General features: G+C 36.1%; 1 protein-coding gene across 3 annotated transcripts in view; it reads right to left on the bottom strand.

Annotated features, from left to right (window-relative positions):
• The window catches only part of SLIT2 (slit homolog 2 (Drosophila)), a 404995-nt gene that overhangs the window by 146454 nt on the left and 243623 nt on the right, over nt 1-14918 (bottom strand). For all 3 annotated transcript variants that reach the window (XM_010860216.1, XM_010860217.1, XM_010860218.1), the window contains exon 5: nt 9109-9180. In XM_010860216.1, the coding sequence (XP_010858518.1) occupies nt 9109-9180 (72 nt within the window). The remainder of the gene's footprint in view (nt 1-9108; nt 9181-14918) is intronic.

Raw genomic sequence — 14918 nt, 5'->3', positions numbered from 1 at the left:
TTGACTTAAAACACATCAAAGTGATTAGAATCAGTATGAGAGAATAACAACATTTCGCTAACCTTATAAAACATAAATGTAATGGGAGAAAAAGAAAAAATGCTGGTAAGGATATGGGCAGAATCTGTTCTATTTCTTCCCTTGTATGTATCAAGTTCAGGTAAATATGAGTGTCTAAATATACAAATCTTATGCCAATAATGATTGTGAAACAAGTAATCCAAGATTTAAGTCATAATATGCAGAGGGCTTGAGAAAAATTTAAATTAATCCATCCTAAAGAGAAGTTTCTGCAACTATATCATTTACCTCGGCATGAAAGCACAACTGTGTTAGCCTGGGCATTAGTGAAGGAAAAAACCAAGGAAAGAACTTTCTGAAAAATCTTAAATTACTTACATTATTTGAGAATTTAACCCTTTTGCAATGTTTCAAGTAACACTTTGTTTTCCTCACAGGAAGAGAGAATCTCAGCTTTTATTGGAATAAGCCATAGTATAAAGTTATATCCATTTGTTAATTTATTAGGAGGAAGTTCAAGGTAGCTCTAAGAGACATGATAATACACACTGGAGGAAAGACAACTAAACTGACCTTCCAGTTCTGGTAAGTCTAAATAAACTAATCAGGGAGGTCAAAATAGAAACTGACAATAATAACTGCTAGCATTTATTGAACGCACATTAAACAGCAGGGTCTTTAGACACTCCCATCGTATTATTCCTCACAATTACTTGAAAAGGTAGGTATTATCGTTATTTTGATTTTACAGATAAGAAAAGAAGGCCCACAGAAGTTAAAGTTATGCAAAACAAGTAGTAAATGTTTAGTGAAACCTTGATTCAACTTTAAATCTATGTATTGTTGAAGCCCTCATTAGACACAGGTGGCTAGGAAGAGAGATTCAGTAGCTATTCATTCTGCAAATAGAGGTTTAGGCTGAATTTCTAAAGGCAAATTTTCAAGGAAGAAGTCAGCAGAAGAAGAATATTACAGAATTTCAGAGAAGGAAGAGATTGCCCTAGGCGAAAATAATAGTGTGAGGGAGAAGAAAAAATCCCTTAATCCCTAAAAAATGGGTAGAATCCAGTAAGACAGAAATAAAAGTGGGTATTCCCTATGGAGGAGACTGGTTCAAAGAACAGTTGTGAGCCGAGGCTCTATAATGTTCCGAGTAAATGTCTGCAAGACAGAGATCATTCTGATTTGAGCAAAGAACTTGTGCACAGATTCAGTGGGAGAGGGGGCTGTGAGCCTGCACAGGTCTCCGAATTTTGGGACCATTATGAATATCTAAAGAGACTAGATGCAATTCCATTGGGTAAAACTCACTGTTCTCTCAGAGAATAGCCTATATTCCTATAGACCCTGTAGAACTATTGTGGACAACATTCCATTAAATTCCCAAGGCTTTACCATGATGCCTACAGCAAAGCGTTTTGTTTTTGTTTTAATAAGTGGAATGATTTTCAACCAGGAAGAGATGGGATGAAAAACAATGTTTTATGTAAACAAAATTTGGCTGGAACATTGAAATTCCCTAATGAGAATATAGACTGGAGATCAAAACTCAATTAGCAGGTTATTGTAATTGTTCAGAGGGAGAAAAGTATGGCTGGCTGTCCAGGGTTGGGGAAGCAAAAAACAGAAAGATCTGTTCTGTTTCAAGAACAACATGCAACCACTGAAAGATCATGACAATGGCTACTTTATACATATGTGAATCAGATTCCCAACTCTTCAATCAAAATTTCTTGTATTTTTTGTTTTGGTTTGGAAAATGATTATGAAGATATGCTATATAGATTCATCTACATGAGAAAATGCTATCAATAAAAAGAGTGCTAAGGCACCTGGAGACCGAGCAAAATGCAAAGCTGGAGAGGTTACTGGTAACAAACTTGCCCATAGTTACTGGGGATTATCACAAATCAGTGTACTTTTTTACAGTGAGTACAAAGCAGGCAATTTACAGGACCGTGGACAGTTCCCATGGTCCTGACTATGGCGTCTGCCGAGTTCCTGATACACTTTAAATTTTAGAACCCAGATAACTGTGTTACAGGTTATCCCTTATGACCATAGGCAGCAATCTAGATGTTCATGAAAGTCACTCAGTTGTGTCCAATTCTTTTCAATCCTGTGGACTACACAGTCCATGGAATTCTCCAGGCCAGAATACTGGAATGGGTAGCCTTTTCTTCTCCAGAGGATTTTCCCAACCCAGGGATGGAATCCAGGTCTCCCGTATTGCGGGTGAAATCTTTACCAGCTGAGCTACAAAGGGAAGACTTAAAATAGATGTTAAGAGGGGCTCTAGTCCTCATATCATAAAAATCAATCTCATTTGCTATCTATATAATGAAGAATCATCTCCACAGATACATTAGGAAGGTTCTATGCCTAAGAACCATGTGTGGTATTTATTCTAAAACTAAGGATAACAGGCCCCTTGAATGAGAAATCAATCTCCCCTTCAAAGTCTCTCCAGTCTCAGGCTCACTGAAAACACTCTAGGAAGGAGCTGAGAGCAATAAAAATCACAATTTTAACTTTATACAAATGGATCTTCTTTTTGATTATGGTCAACATTCTGTAAATATGATTTAACTTACAGGTCAAAGATAAGGTAAGTCTTGCATTTGAATGGTAAAATATATAATACACTCTTTGATTGTTAGGGCTTCCCTGATGGCTCAGACAGTAAACACTTGCAATGCAGGAGATGTGGGTTCTATTCCTGGGCCAGGAAGGAATAGAAGGGAATGGCAACCCACTCCAGTATTTTTGCCTGGGAAATCCCATGGACAGAGGAGCTTGGTGGGCTCCAGTCCATGGGGGCCGCAAAGAGTTGGGCATGACAAAGCGACTAACACTTTCACTTTCTGATTGTTACATATTGATTCTCTATTATGTGGACAACCCTTGTTCCTTTATTATCATGAAGTATGAGGCTCTCCTGGTGGCTCAGTGGTAAAGAATCAGCCCGCCAATGGAGGAGATGCAAACTTGATCTCTGGATGGGGAAGATCCCTTGGAGAAGGAAATGGCAACCCACTCCAGTATTCTTGCCTAGGAAATCCCAAGGACAGTGGAGCCTGGCAGGCTACTGTCCATGGGGTTGCAAAAGAGTCGGACATGACTTACTGACTAAGCAACAACAACATGAAGATGAGAGAGGAAAGGAGAAGAGTAGATTGATATTTAAAAATTGGGAAGGGTGGGGAAAAAAACAAAATATATGTCTTCCTGTGATTTACTATACAACTGTGAATTTTCCTCCTATGGGTTTTAAATGATCATCCATCAATAAAATAAATTGAAGATGATAGAGTTTCAGAAAAAAATGTCTAAATAATATAATAGTGTGTAACAACATTTAGATTAACCTTCTTTTTCCTATTTGCCAAATCTTATCACTAATAATCAGTGCATCCCAAATAGTTTTGTTTCTTAAAAAGCCAGTCATGCATTCTTGTTTCCCAAATGACACCATGACTTACTCAAAGAGAACCAAGTTAAATCATCTTTTAACTTAAATTCTTGTCTATAAATCAATATATAGTAAAACATATAAATATTTTCCCCTCACCTATTTTAACCTATGAATAGTTTTAATAGAAAGAGGGAGTACAGTTGATAACAGAAGAAAATTTACTAGAATTTGTATGATGCAAGCAGATAGAAAATGACTGTATTCATTTACAAATAGTAAAGTTTGGAATACAGAGTACATTTTGAAGATATACTGCAACATGAAAGAAGAATAAAAAATAGATATGATGTACTTTAAAGATACTATCTAAAATAGTGCTTGTTGGAATTTAATTATTTTAAGTATTCAGGTCCTGCAACGCAGGAGACCCAGGTTTGATCCCTGGGTTGGGAACATCCCCTGGAGAAGGGAATTCCAGTATTCTTGCTTAGAGAATTCCATGGACAGAGGAACCTGGTGGGCTACAGTCCATGGGGTCACAAAGAGTCAGACACGACTGAGTGGCTAACACTTTCACTTTTGCAATCTTAATAACTATTGTCAACAATTTGAATTTTAAGTTCATAAATTGGTGTTTTTTGTTTAAATCTTGAGATAACATGAGTAGGAATTATTTCACATAAGAACAAGAGACTCTTGGAAAATTTTTGAACTCATTAAATGCATACTTAGAGAATAAGCTTGCAAGTCTTAGCGATAAAGAAAAATTTAATTTGAATATTCTCCTAAATCATTCAATTAAAAGGAAAAGTATATTTCAATCATTCAATTGAAATATACTTGTAAACAAAACAGTGCCACAATGTAACATGTCTTCATTCAGAAACTGATCAGGAGATAGCCAAGACTTTATTAGTCAGTGTTACATATATTAAATATATACACAAATTTATCAAGAAAAATAACATAAACAGTGATTATCACTTCGGTAAGGCATCATTTGGTAATGATACAGTATCAGTACTTTCATTCACACTTGATTGGAGAGTTCAAAAACACAGATGTAAATCCTATATAAATTGGCTGCCAGTGACTACTATAAACACTATTAGATAGTTGATATTTTGATATGATCTTGTTATTCTCAGATCTCACTGTCTCAAATGCTGGGGGAAAAAAAAAACTGGTTTAAGTAGCAGATGGAGAAAATTGGGTAACAACATAAAATATAAAGGGTTTTAATCCAGTTTGGAAATTAATAGAGGTAAGCAAAAAAGTTATGGGATGTCCTCCCTGGAGATATTTAACAGCAAGATAAATGTCCATCTGTCTAGAATAGTTTTACTGTGGCTTGCCTGAAGGAAAAGGAATAAGATCTGCTAATTTGCAAAATTTCCACAGCATCAATTTCATATTGTCAGAATGTTGCCTTGAGCCTATTTAGCCAATCCGCAAGATTAAAGCGAGTGCTTTCAGTGAAAATCTTCTGATACCTGGAATTTACTCAGAATAAAGCCTGCCTGAATATGTGGTAACTCCAATAAACCCAGTACAGTGCATTAGACCAATATTTTAGACAGTGCTATACAAAATATCAAGGTCTTCTCTGTAGCTCAAATGGTAAAGGGTTTGCCTGAAATGCAGGAGACCAGGGTTCAATCCCTGGGCTGGGAAGATCCTCTGGAGAAGGGAATGGCAATCCACTCCACTATTCTTGCCTGGAGAATCCCAAGGACACAGGAGACTCGTGGGCTACAGTCTGTGGGGTTGCAGAGAGTCAGACATGACTGAGCAACTAACACTACACAAAATATTATTCTGATGCAACTAAAGCACATATTTCTTCTGTAAAGCCTCTGTTTTCTCTTTTATCTCTGAAAGACTTGAATACTAGCCATCATGGGACGAGGAAGGCTTGTCCAAACTGTAAATGAACACTGGCATGATATACAGGACAGAGCATTATGCCTCTCCTTCCCACACTGAATGGGCTTCCCTTGTGGCTCAGCTGGTAAAGAATCTGCCTGCAATGTGGGAGACCCCGTTTTGTTTCCCTGGGTCAGGAAGATCCGCTGGAGAAAGGATAGGCTTCCCATTTCAGTATTTTTGGGCTTCCCTGGTGGCTTAGCTGGTAAAGAATCTGCCTGCAATGCTGGAGACCTGGGTTCGATCCCTGGTTTGGGAGATCCCCTGGAGAAGGGAGAGGCTACCCACTCCAGTATTCTGGCCTGGAGAATTCCATGGGCTGTATAGTCCATGGGGTCATAAAGAGTCAGACACGACTGAGCGACTTTCACTTTCACTTCCCACACTGAATATTCATAATAATAATAATGTCAATACTTATGGACTTAAACTGAGTCATTACTTGATGACCTACATTTACCCTTTTAATGACAATATGAATTAAAGTTTACTCTCAGTGCTAATATATTTTACTAAATACTTTTCTTAACTTTTAATGATAAAACTAAACTTCAGACAGAGTCCCATGAAACTTAATTTCTTTGAATAATGTACTTTGATCTATTGTTTAATTAACTATAAAATTTTAGAAAATTTTAAGTATGATCCTTTTTAATTAACTAAACCTATAAATGCATTAAGGTGTTTCAAGGTTGTTTCCATGGTCTTTCACACTTTTACATGGAAGCCAGTGAGAGTAGCAGGAATAAATTGTTCTTTGACCATCATCATTCAGCGTCCACATAGTTTCTTAAGCCCCCTTTCCTCCATAAGAAAAGAAATCTCCGAAAACAAAGTCATTTGGATGCCATTCTACTCAGCTTTCACCATATTCGGACTGCTATGCTTTCTGCTAGCGCTGCTATTCCGAATTACTACTGGTTCACCTTAAAGATATAGACATATTCCTTCCATCACACACGCACAAACACATTTCATTGCACTTTAATTTTATCTGCCAATCTCTTCAAAACCCAGAATTCAGGCTTTGAATAGGTCTTAATAAATTCTTACTTTCTCAATCTGCTTTTATTGACCAATATACAGTATGAACCAAACTCCTCGAAGATTTCTGTATATTTTCTTTCCAGTAATTCTTTTCTAAAGTATTCCCTGATAACCTCAAGCAACACCTTTATCTCTTTCTTTCCTCAGTATCTGTGGCACTTCACAATTTAAATCAGGGTCTTGCATAGATTTAGTACCGTCTGAGATATATATATATATATACACACACACACACATATATGTATATTTTTTCTACTTTGCAGCTTAATGTCTACTTGGCCCATGGTCTATCTGATTTCTAACTAATATTGCAGATTAGTCCATATTCTAATTTTCTCTCTCCTCAGTACCTTTTTTCTCTAATAATCACAAGTGCAAGCAATTATTATATTGATTTCATAAAAGTAAAAATTAAGGCTCAGTGAAGTTTAATGAATTGTCATGTTTACAAAACAAAGAAACAAAAATAGCAAAATATTCTGAGACTCCAGTCCTAGGCTTATCTCATGGTTTTTAAATAATTGTGTTTAAACTGGAAAAGGGGAAATGATATAGTGGGGGAAAATATTTTCCAAATCCCACCAAATCAATGATGCATTCCTCAAAGTACATTGGTCAGTATCTCACTTTTCTTTTTATCTCTAAACTTTTAGAATTGCATTTTTAAAGAAGAAACAAAGAGGAATTAAGGAAGAATTCCACCATGACTGGTAGCTCACTCCCAAATGCATCCTTAAACATGAGAGAAGGATTACTTGCAGACTTGGATTCCCTAAATATCATTACTAAGATTAAAAGCCACCTGTTTTCAGGCTTTAGAGAGAATACTGTTAAAAGACTGCAAGAGGCATTCCCAAAGGGTGGTCAACTTTGGCCATTACTGTCCTTTCACAGAGACATATAGACAACTTGAGTAGGTGCTACATAGGAATCTTTATGTTGTTCTGACAAGAGATAATATACAGAGGCAGTTTTGAACACCCTATATCTCTGAATCTACTTGAAGATTTCCCCCAGTATTCATTAGAGATTAAATCTAAGCAAATAAAATCTCTTTAACATGTAAATGGCCAGGATTTTGATGGTGCTATATATTTATATTTAGAAGTTTATATTTTTCTATCTCTACCTGTACACTTAGAAAGTACAAATTTAAAACAAAAACCATAAGACTGTTCTATACATCAGTGTCTCTTTTGCTGTCTCGTACACAGGGTTATTGTTACCATCTTTCTAAATTCCATATATATGCATTAGTATACGGTATTGGTGTTTATAGAACCGTCTTATGGACTCTGTGGGAGAGGGAGAGGGTAGGAAGATTTGGGAGAATGGCATTGAAACATGTAAAATATCATGTATGAAACGAGATGCCAGTCCAGGTTCGATTCATGACACTGGATGCTTGGGGCTAGTGCACTGGGACGACCCAGAGGGGTGGTATGGGGAGGGAGGAGGGAGGAGGGTTCAGGATGGGGAACACATGTATACCTGTGGCGGATTCATTTTGATATTTGGCAAAACTAATACAATTATGTAAAGTTTAAAAATAAAATAAAATTAAAAAAAAAACTAAAAATAGAACTACAAAAAAAATAAATAAAACAAAAACCATTTACATTGAAAAGAAGACATAGAGGCCATAGCTTATAGCTTTATAAACAGTCGTCTTCTTTGACGAAGGAAAACATCTGTCTCACATTCACTACTTGAGAAATGTTGGATTCCACCATGGAGAATTCTGAAAGTAAGTTAATTCTTGAAAGAGTTTCTGCCCCGTTTATTACAAAGGTAAGAAACACTGAATTCCTGATAGTTAATCTCAGCACACAGGGGCTTTTCCCTTTACATTCCAAACTAACGTAGAAGCTAAAGAAAACACTTTACATCCTAGTTTCATAGTCAGTCAAAACCCATCGTTTTAAAAGATTAATATGATACTTTAAAATTTATTAAGATACATATCCATAATGTTAGGGTTGCCACTGTAATCTTAGATCTGATATGTAAAGAACTATGGGCACTTACAAAACAACACATCTACACAAGACACTAGATTAAAGATTTAACAAGGAAAAATACAGAGGTTTCTTTTACTTTGCTTTTTAAAGAAGGCTATACATACATTCTTTCATAAAGATAAAAGGGAAAATCTAAGTAAAGTATTCACACAAATTGAAAGACACTTTTCTCATTCTCACACTTCAGAATTTAATAAAAATGGTGATCTAAAAGCTATTTTAAAAAGCTGTAGCTCTAGGCCACAGGTATCTCTAACAAGAAAATATTATCTACTCTTTCCAGAAAAAAATAGTCTGCATTTCCAATAAACACCAATAACAAGTGAAAAAGGTACTATTGAAATAAGCTCATAGTAAGAGGGAAGAAAATACATTGTAAATGCCTTTTAATAAAATCATTTCTTTAGACTTCACAAGGTTAACCACAAGGTTTGAAGAACCTTGTGATAACAACTGTGGTTGTTATTTGATAACTTCAGTTTCAAGACATCTTCTAAACGAGACTTCCTTCAGATAACATGTAAAAATGATTCAAAACTTATTGTTACAAGTTCTCCTAAGGAAGCATAAAATGCATAAGCTTTCACCATTTCTTTTCTGACACTTTATTTAATATGAATTAAATTTGGAAAATGGATAACTTTAAAAACAACAGTATCAATTAGAAAAAATACTTACAGATTTTTAATATCAACTGCCCCACGAAAAGCTTTCCTTGGAATTGCCTGAATCTGGTTTTCACTGAGGTCACTAAAAAAGACAAGGGATAAAAGATCAAGTTATAAATATGATTTAAGAGTTATTTTAATAATTATTGAGAAGTGATGTCACTTTCCAAAAAAGCTAGAGAAACACTAAATCATTATAATTAAATTAATAGCATTAGATGCAATTTCTAATACAAATATTTTATATTTCTAATAGAAATTAAAAATTTGGACAAAATAGTCTCTTGAAGTAACTTTTCAGATCTTTAATTCATAATAAATTATTAAATACGGTTCTCTTAAATTTAAAAGTTGATTCACTTCTGTGTAATAAAATATTTCTTTAAAACAAACAGTAAATTGTTCATAACTCAATTTTAAAGGGTTCTAAAGAAATAGTACTTGATATTTCCCCAACACCACCGATATAACTTAAGAAGTATACAGGAAAATAGTTCCTTTTAACATCCTAGAGAAGACTGGGCAAAACTGATAAAACCAGGGCAGTATGATTAAGTTTTCATAGCACTTTAAGTAATCTTGAAAATGGAACATGGCAGTACCGGCCCAACAATAAAACCCACAGTTCTTGCATGAAATATTAACAGCACATTGATTTAAAACCTTCTTTAAATAATTCTATTATAACCATAAACACAGACCATCTATATTTGCATTTTAATTTAATCTGGAAATACATTTTAATCAAGGGAACAAAAAGCACTCTTTGAGCTGAAAGGAGAGTTTGTAAAAATTACTCATCTCATGAAATGGATCATTATTTTCCCTTCAGAGTTCAGACGCAATTCTATAAGCTCATATAGTATTATTAGCCTTAACAAGTAGGATATAAATACACAATGCAAGAAACGTCATCGAAAAGAGGAAATTTTAAATAACGCTACCACATAGCAGAAAGCTGAAACAGCAAATAAATAAAGTATTAAAGTAACAATGAAGGTACTAAAATTATCTTTAAAATTCAAAATAACCGATGCTCACGAAGAAAGGTGAAGCTACTGACCACGGGTGTGTGGCTGATGAAACAGAGCCATTTTCCAATTAAGCGAAGGCATACTGGACAAATTCATCGACAGCCTCTCCCCCAGTGCTTATGACCAGAGCTGGTCGCTCACACAGTTGTGACCACACAATAGAGAGAACTGGCTGATATAGAGATTTAGTGTGTGGTTTTGACCTCATGAGCACCAAGTTTTAAACAACTGAGATTTGCATTTATATCTCAATATCTGCAATGTTCAAATTAAGAAAAAAAAGGTTCGCTAAGCAATCTGTAGAAACAAACGTTAGTCTATTTGATGAGTAAAAGTCCTTAGAAAAAAGAAAAGTACATATATGTTTTATTCCAAACAGTGAGTTTGTAAGATACGCTTATGTAGGTGTTAATGTAGCCATTAATGTCCTAAGTGAACTGTTTTCAATAGCTTCAGTATACCCCTAAGAGTAATAAAATTTCATTTCCTTAAAAATCGCTTGTTTCTCCAGCTTGTCATTGATTCAGACTGACTTCCTTCCTTTGCTTAATTACATTGAATTAAGAATACATATTTAAAAGCCTTAATGCCAGAAACAGTACTCAAAGGAGGCTACTAAGCTAAGAGAAGGTAAGAGAGATGCTGCTACTGCTGCTGCTAAGTCACTTCAGTCATGTCCAACTCTGTGGAGAGAGATGCTAGACAAAGACGTTTCAGCCATTAAAAAGAATACATTTGAATCAGTTCTAATGAGGTGGATGAAACTGGAGCCTATTATACAAAGTTAAGTAAGCCAGAAATAAAAACACCAATACAGTATACTAACGCATATATATGGAATTTACAAAGATGGTAACGACAACCCTGTATGCGAGACAGCAAAAGAGACACAGATGTATAGAACAGTCTTTTGGACCCTGTGGGAGAGGGAGGGGGGTATTATTTGGGAGAAAGGCATTAAAACATATATAATATCATATAAGAAATGAATCGCCAGTCCAGGTTCGATGAAGGATACAGGAAGCTTGGGGCTGGTGCACTGGGATGACCCAGAGGGATGGTATGGGGAAGGAGGTGGGAGGGGGGTTCAGGATGAGGAACACATGTACACCCGTGGCAGATTCATGTTGATGTATGGCAAAACCAATACAATATTGTAAAGTAAAAAATAAAATAATAATTAAAAAAAATAAGAAGAAGTGAGGAGGGAAAAAACTGAGTTCAAGCAAATTTAAATCTAGAGCACTCCTTGAAAAACGATAGTGATTTTATGTTGTGCTTCTGTCAATTCAATGTTTTCTCATCATTTGTTTTCTTTTTCCACTTCTCCTAGAACAAAACAAAGACTGCTTCAGAGACTGTGTGAGTGAGTGAGAGAGTGTGTGTGTGTGTGTGTGTGTGTGTGTGTGTGTTCAGTCGTGCCTTATTCTTTGTGACACCATAGACTGTAGCATGCCAGGCTCCTCTGTCCATGGGATTTCCCAGGCAAGATACTGGAGTGGGTTGCCATTTCCTCCTCCAGGGCATCTTCCCAACCCAGGGATGGAGCCACGTCTCCTGCATCTCCTGCACTGCAGGCAGATGGGTGCCACTGGGAAAGCCCAAGGTGAATAAAAATGGCAGAGATGCTGACTTCAGATTTTAGTCTTTTTGATCGCCTCAGGCAGAATTCTAGAACATAGGAAGGTTTTATTTTGCTAACACTTATCATCTTATCTTTTATATAACAGTGAGTGACAGTTAGGCTTGGAGCCTCAAGATCAATGTTCCATGGGTCACTGCCCCAGGAGTAGACTATTCTATGGGCTCTCTGCTCTTGTGCCCACCTCACTCTGGCAGCCAACTTCAGTTATGGATCTCAGTTCCCTTAAGTTAAGTGGGCAATGTTCATCCATGACAGGAAGAAGAACCTAAACAAGTTTTTAGTACCTTCTATATGCAATATTTAAATTTTAGAAATAATACAATATCAAAATTTATATTTTAAACCACATAGCCATCTTGTAAAGTAGGTATTATTATTATCACTGTTATTTTTAATTATTATAAAGAAACCAAGCTTCAGAGATGTCAGATATTAGTGCTAAACAATGACACAGAGTGTTAAATTAGATATAGAGGAAATCCAGATAACTATTGAGTCAAGATGAGGGGATTTCTAAAGATGACACTGGGGGCTATTAAATCCATCTCAATATATCCTTTCTGTGACCTAAAACTTCAGAGATTTTTTTCTTAACTCATCCTAGCCTCTGATTTATTTCATTGGCATTTTTGTGTGAAATAAATGGCACAAGCAAGAGTATGGAGGTGCAAAGCAGAACTTTTCATAGGAGTAGCTTTTGTTCTGGTTTTCTTAGAAGGTGTAACATGCAGTGGAGTAATAAGAGATGAGGTTGGAAGGAGAAATCAGTGATGCGATTAGCAGATATTTTCGTACCCACTGAAGAGTGAGTTCTTTCAGCCACAGTGGTAGGAAGGGGAGAGTGGTGGATGGGAGCTGAGCAGATGTTCTTTCTTAAACTGTCAACAGAATTTAGCAGAATATCAGGGATCAAAGGCTCAAATCTAAATATCCAGATATAAGATTTTTACGATAGTTGGGGGAAAAGCAATGAGAATGTCAAACAATAGAATAACTGTTAATAAAAACATTGCTTATTTACTCTGACCTAGTTAAAGGATGAGGCATCTCCCACCCTTTACATAGAAAAGGTGCAAAAGATTGAGAGTGGTATCAAGGATGCATGAAGAACCAAACTTGGAAGCGAACTGTATGTGGATGTGGATTAGGCAAAAGAGAGAGAGGAGATATGAGTCACTTGTGACTTAGATTAGAGGAACCATTAACAAAATTGGGAAATCAGAATTTACAGTGTCTTTTGTGAGCTTGGTTGTGAATTTTTTTTTTTCAATCTCACTATAGAGATGTGATTTTTTTATCTCACAGTTTGGTGACAACAAAGAGAGTATAGGATAAGTAAAGCCTGAGTGGTACTATCTGAGAAGAGCGATTTAAAAGATCAGAGAAGTAACATTTATTGGAGACTTAGCTGACTCAAGCCACTTTCAAAATAAAAAAGGAGTTTTTGGAAATTTGATGAAAACAATTGAGCTCAATATTTCTCATCCTCCAGTGTTGGTATGGGTGGTTGACAGAAATTTAAGGAGAGGGTAAACATGCCAGAGGAATTAACAGCATAGACTACAGGCTGAGGCTATCTGAGGTTGAATTCTTTAGCTCTTCCATTTATTAACCACATGACCTTGGGATAATTGCTTGTGTTTTCTGTACCTCAGTTTCTTCATCTGTAAAATGAAACAATAACAGTGTCTATATTATAGGACTATTAGGTGGATTCAATGAAATCATATTCTTAAAGTGGTCAAAAAGTGCCTGACATACAGTGACTACTATAGAGGCACTGGTTACATACATGTTACAGTTATTCTGTTAGGAGACTAAGGATATCTGCTCTGTTCCTTGAAAGACCATTGTAGGCAATGTGCAATATTACTGATGAGAGTGCATTGTTTTGTGAACTATGTAATATGAGAAAAATGAGCCAGAACTACTGAGTTAGCAGGATAGAGCTGCCAATAGAAGAGTCTGTAATTACATCACTGGGCAATAGAGTGTAAAAATGTGCTTCAGAAAAGGAAATGGCTTGATTGGAGTTGATTTTTAGGAAGATTAATCTGGAAATTGAATTTTGGAGCAGGCAGGGACAATTGGCAAAGAGGTGCATTGGGAAGTATTGTGGAAGAAGGGTGGGTATCCAGTGAACTAGGCAATTCTTTTTGGAGAGCATTAAACAATATAGTGGAGAGCTGGGGTTAGGTCCAAACATAAGGTCTTTGATGCATGTTAAGGGGCTTGACATCTTGGGGAGAGTTTGGAACCACTCAACTTTACTGAGGAAGGCAACAGCAAAATGTGAAAAGTGTTTAGGAAAAACAAGTGTGGTCATTGAGGAGCTGGGATGGAAGACAAGGGGCTAAATTTGTTTTGTAAATTTGTGGACACAAACAAATGGAAAGGTATCACATGCTAAAACGTCCAAAATGATCTACAGATTCAATGCAATCCTTCTCAAAACTCCAATGTTCTATCTTCCATAGAAAAAACAGCCAACCCTAAAATTTATTTCGTCCCACAAAGAACCGGAATGGCCAAAGCAATTTTGAGAAAGAACAAAGCCAGAGGCATCACACTTTTTGACTTCCATCTATATTACAAAGCTATAGTAATAAAAATAGAAAGATATTAGCAGAAAAAGAGACAGATCAATGGAACAGAATTGAGAGTTTAGAAATAAATCCACACATATGAAAACTTAATTTATGACAAAGAAAAAATGAACATATAATGGAGAAAGGATAGCCTCTTAAAGAAATGATTTTGGAAAAATTGTACTGCCGTGTACAACAGAATAAAACTGGACCACTAGTTTCACACACAGAAACTAAAATGGATTCAAGACTTCAACATAAACATATGACAGGAACCATAAAATTCCAAAAAGAAATCATAGGTGGTCAGCACCTTAACATTGATCTTAACAATGATTTTTTTCTAGACTTGACTCAAAAAGCAAAGGCAACAAAAGCAAAAATAAACAAGTGGATATCAGTTCAGTTCAGTTCAGTTGCTCAGTCATGTCTGACTCTTTGCGACCCCATGAATCGCAGCACGCCAGGCCTCCCTGTCCCTCACCAACTCCCGGAGTTCACTCAGACTCACGTCCATTGAGTCAGTGATGCCATCCAGCCATCTCATCCTCTG

Source organism: Bison bison, unplaced genomic scaffold (assembly GCF_000754665.1).
Source record: "Bison bison bison isolate TAMUID 2011002044 unplaced genomic scaffold, Bison_UMD1.0 scf7180017864464, whole genome shotgun sequence".
NCBI classification, from domain to species: domain Eukaryota; kingdom Metazoa; phylum Chordata; class Mammalia; order Artiodactyla; family Bovidae; genus Bison; species Bison bison.
Note: the sequence above shows the minus strand (reverse complement) of the source record. Positions and strands in the feature narration are given on the sequence as shown.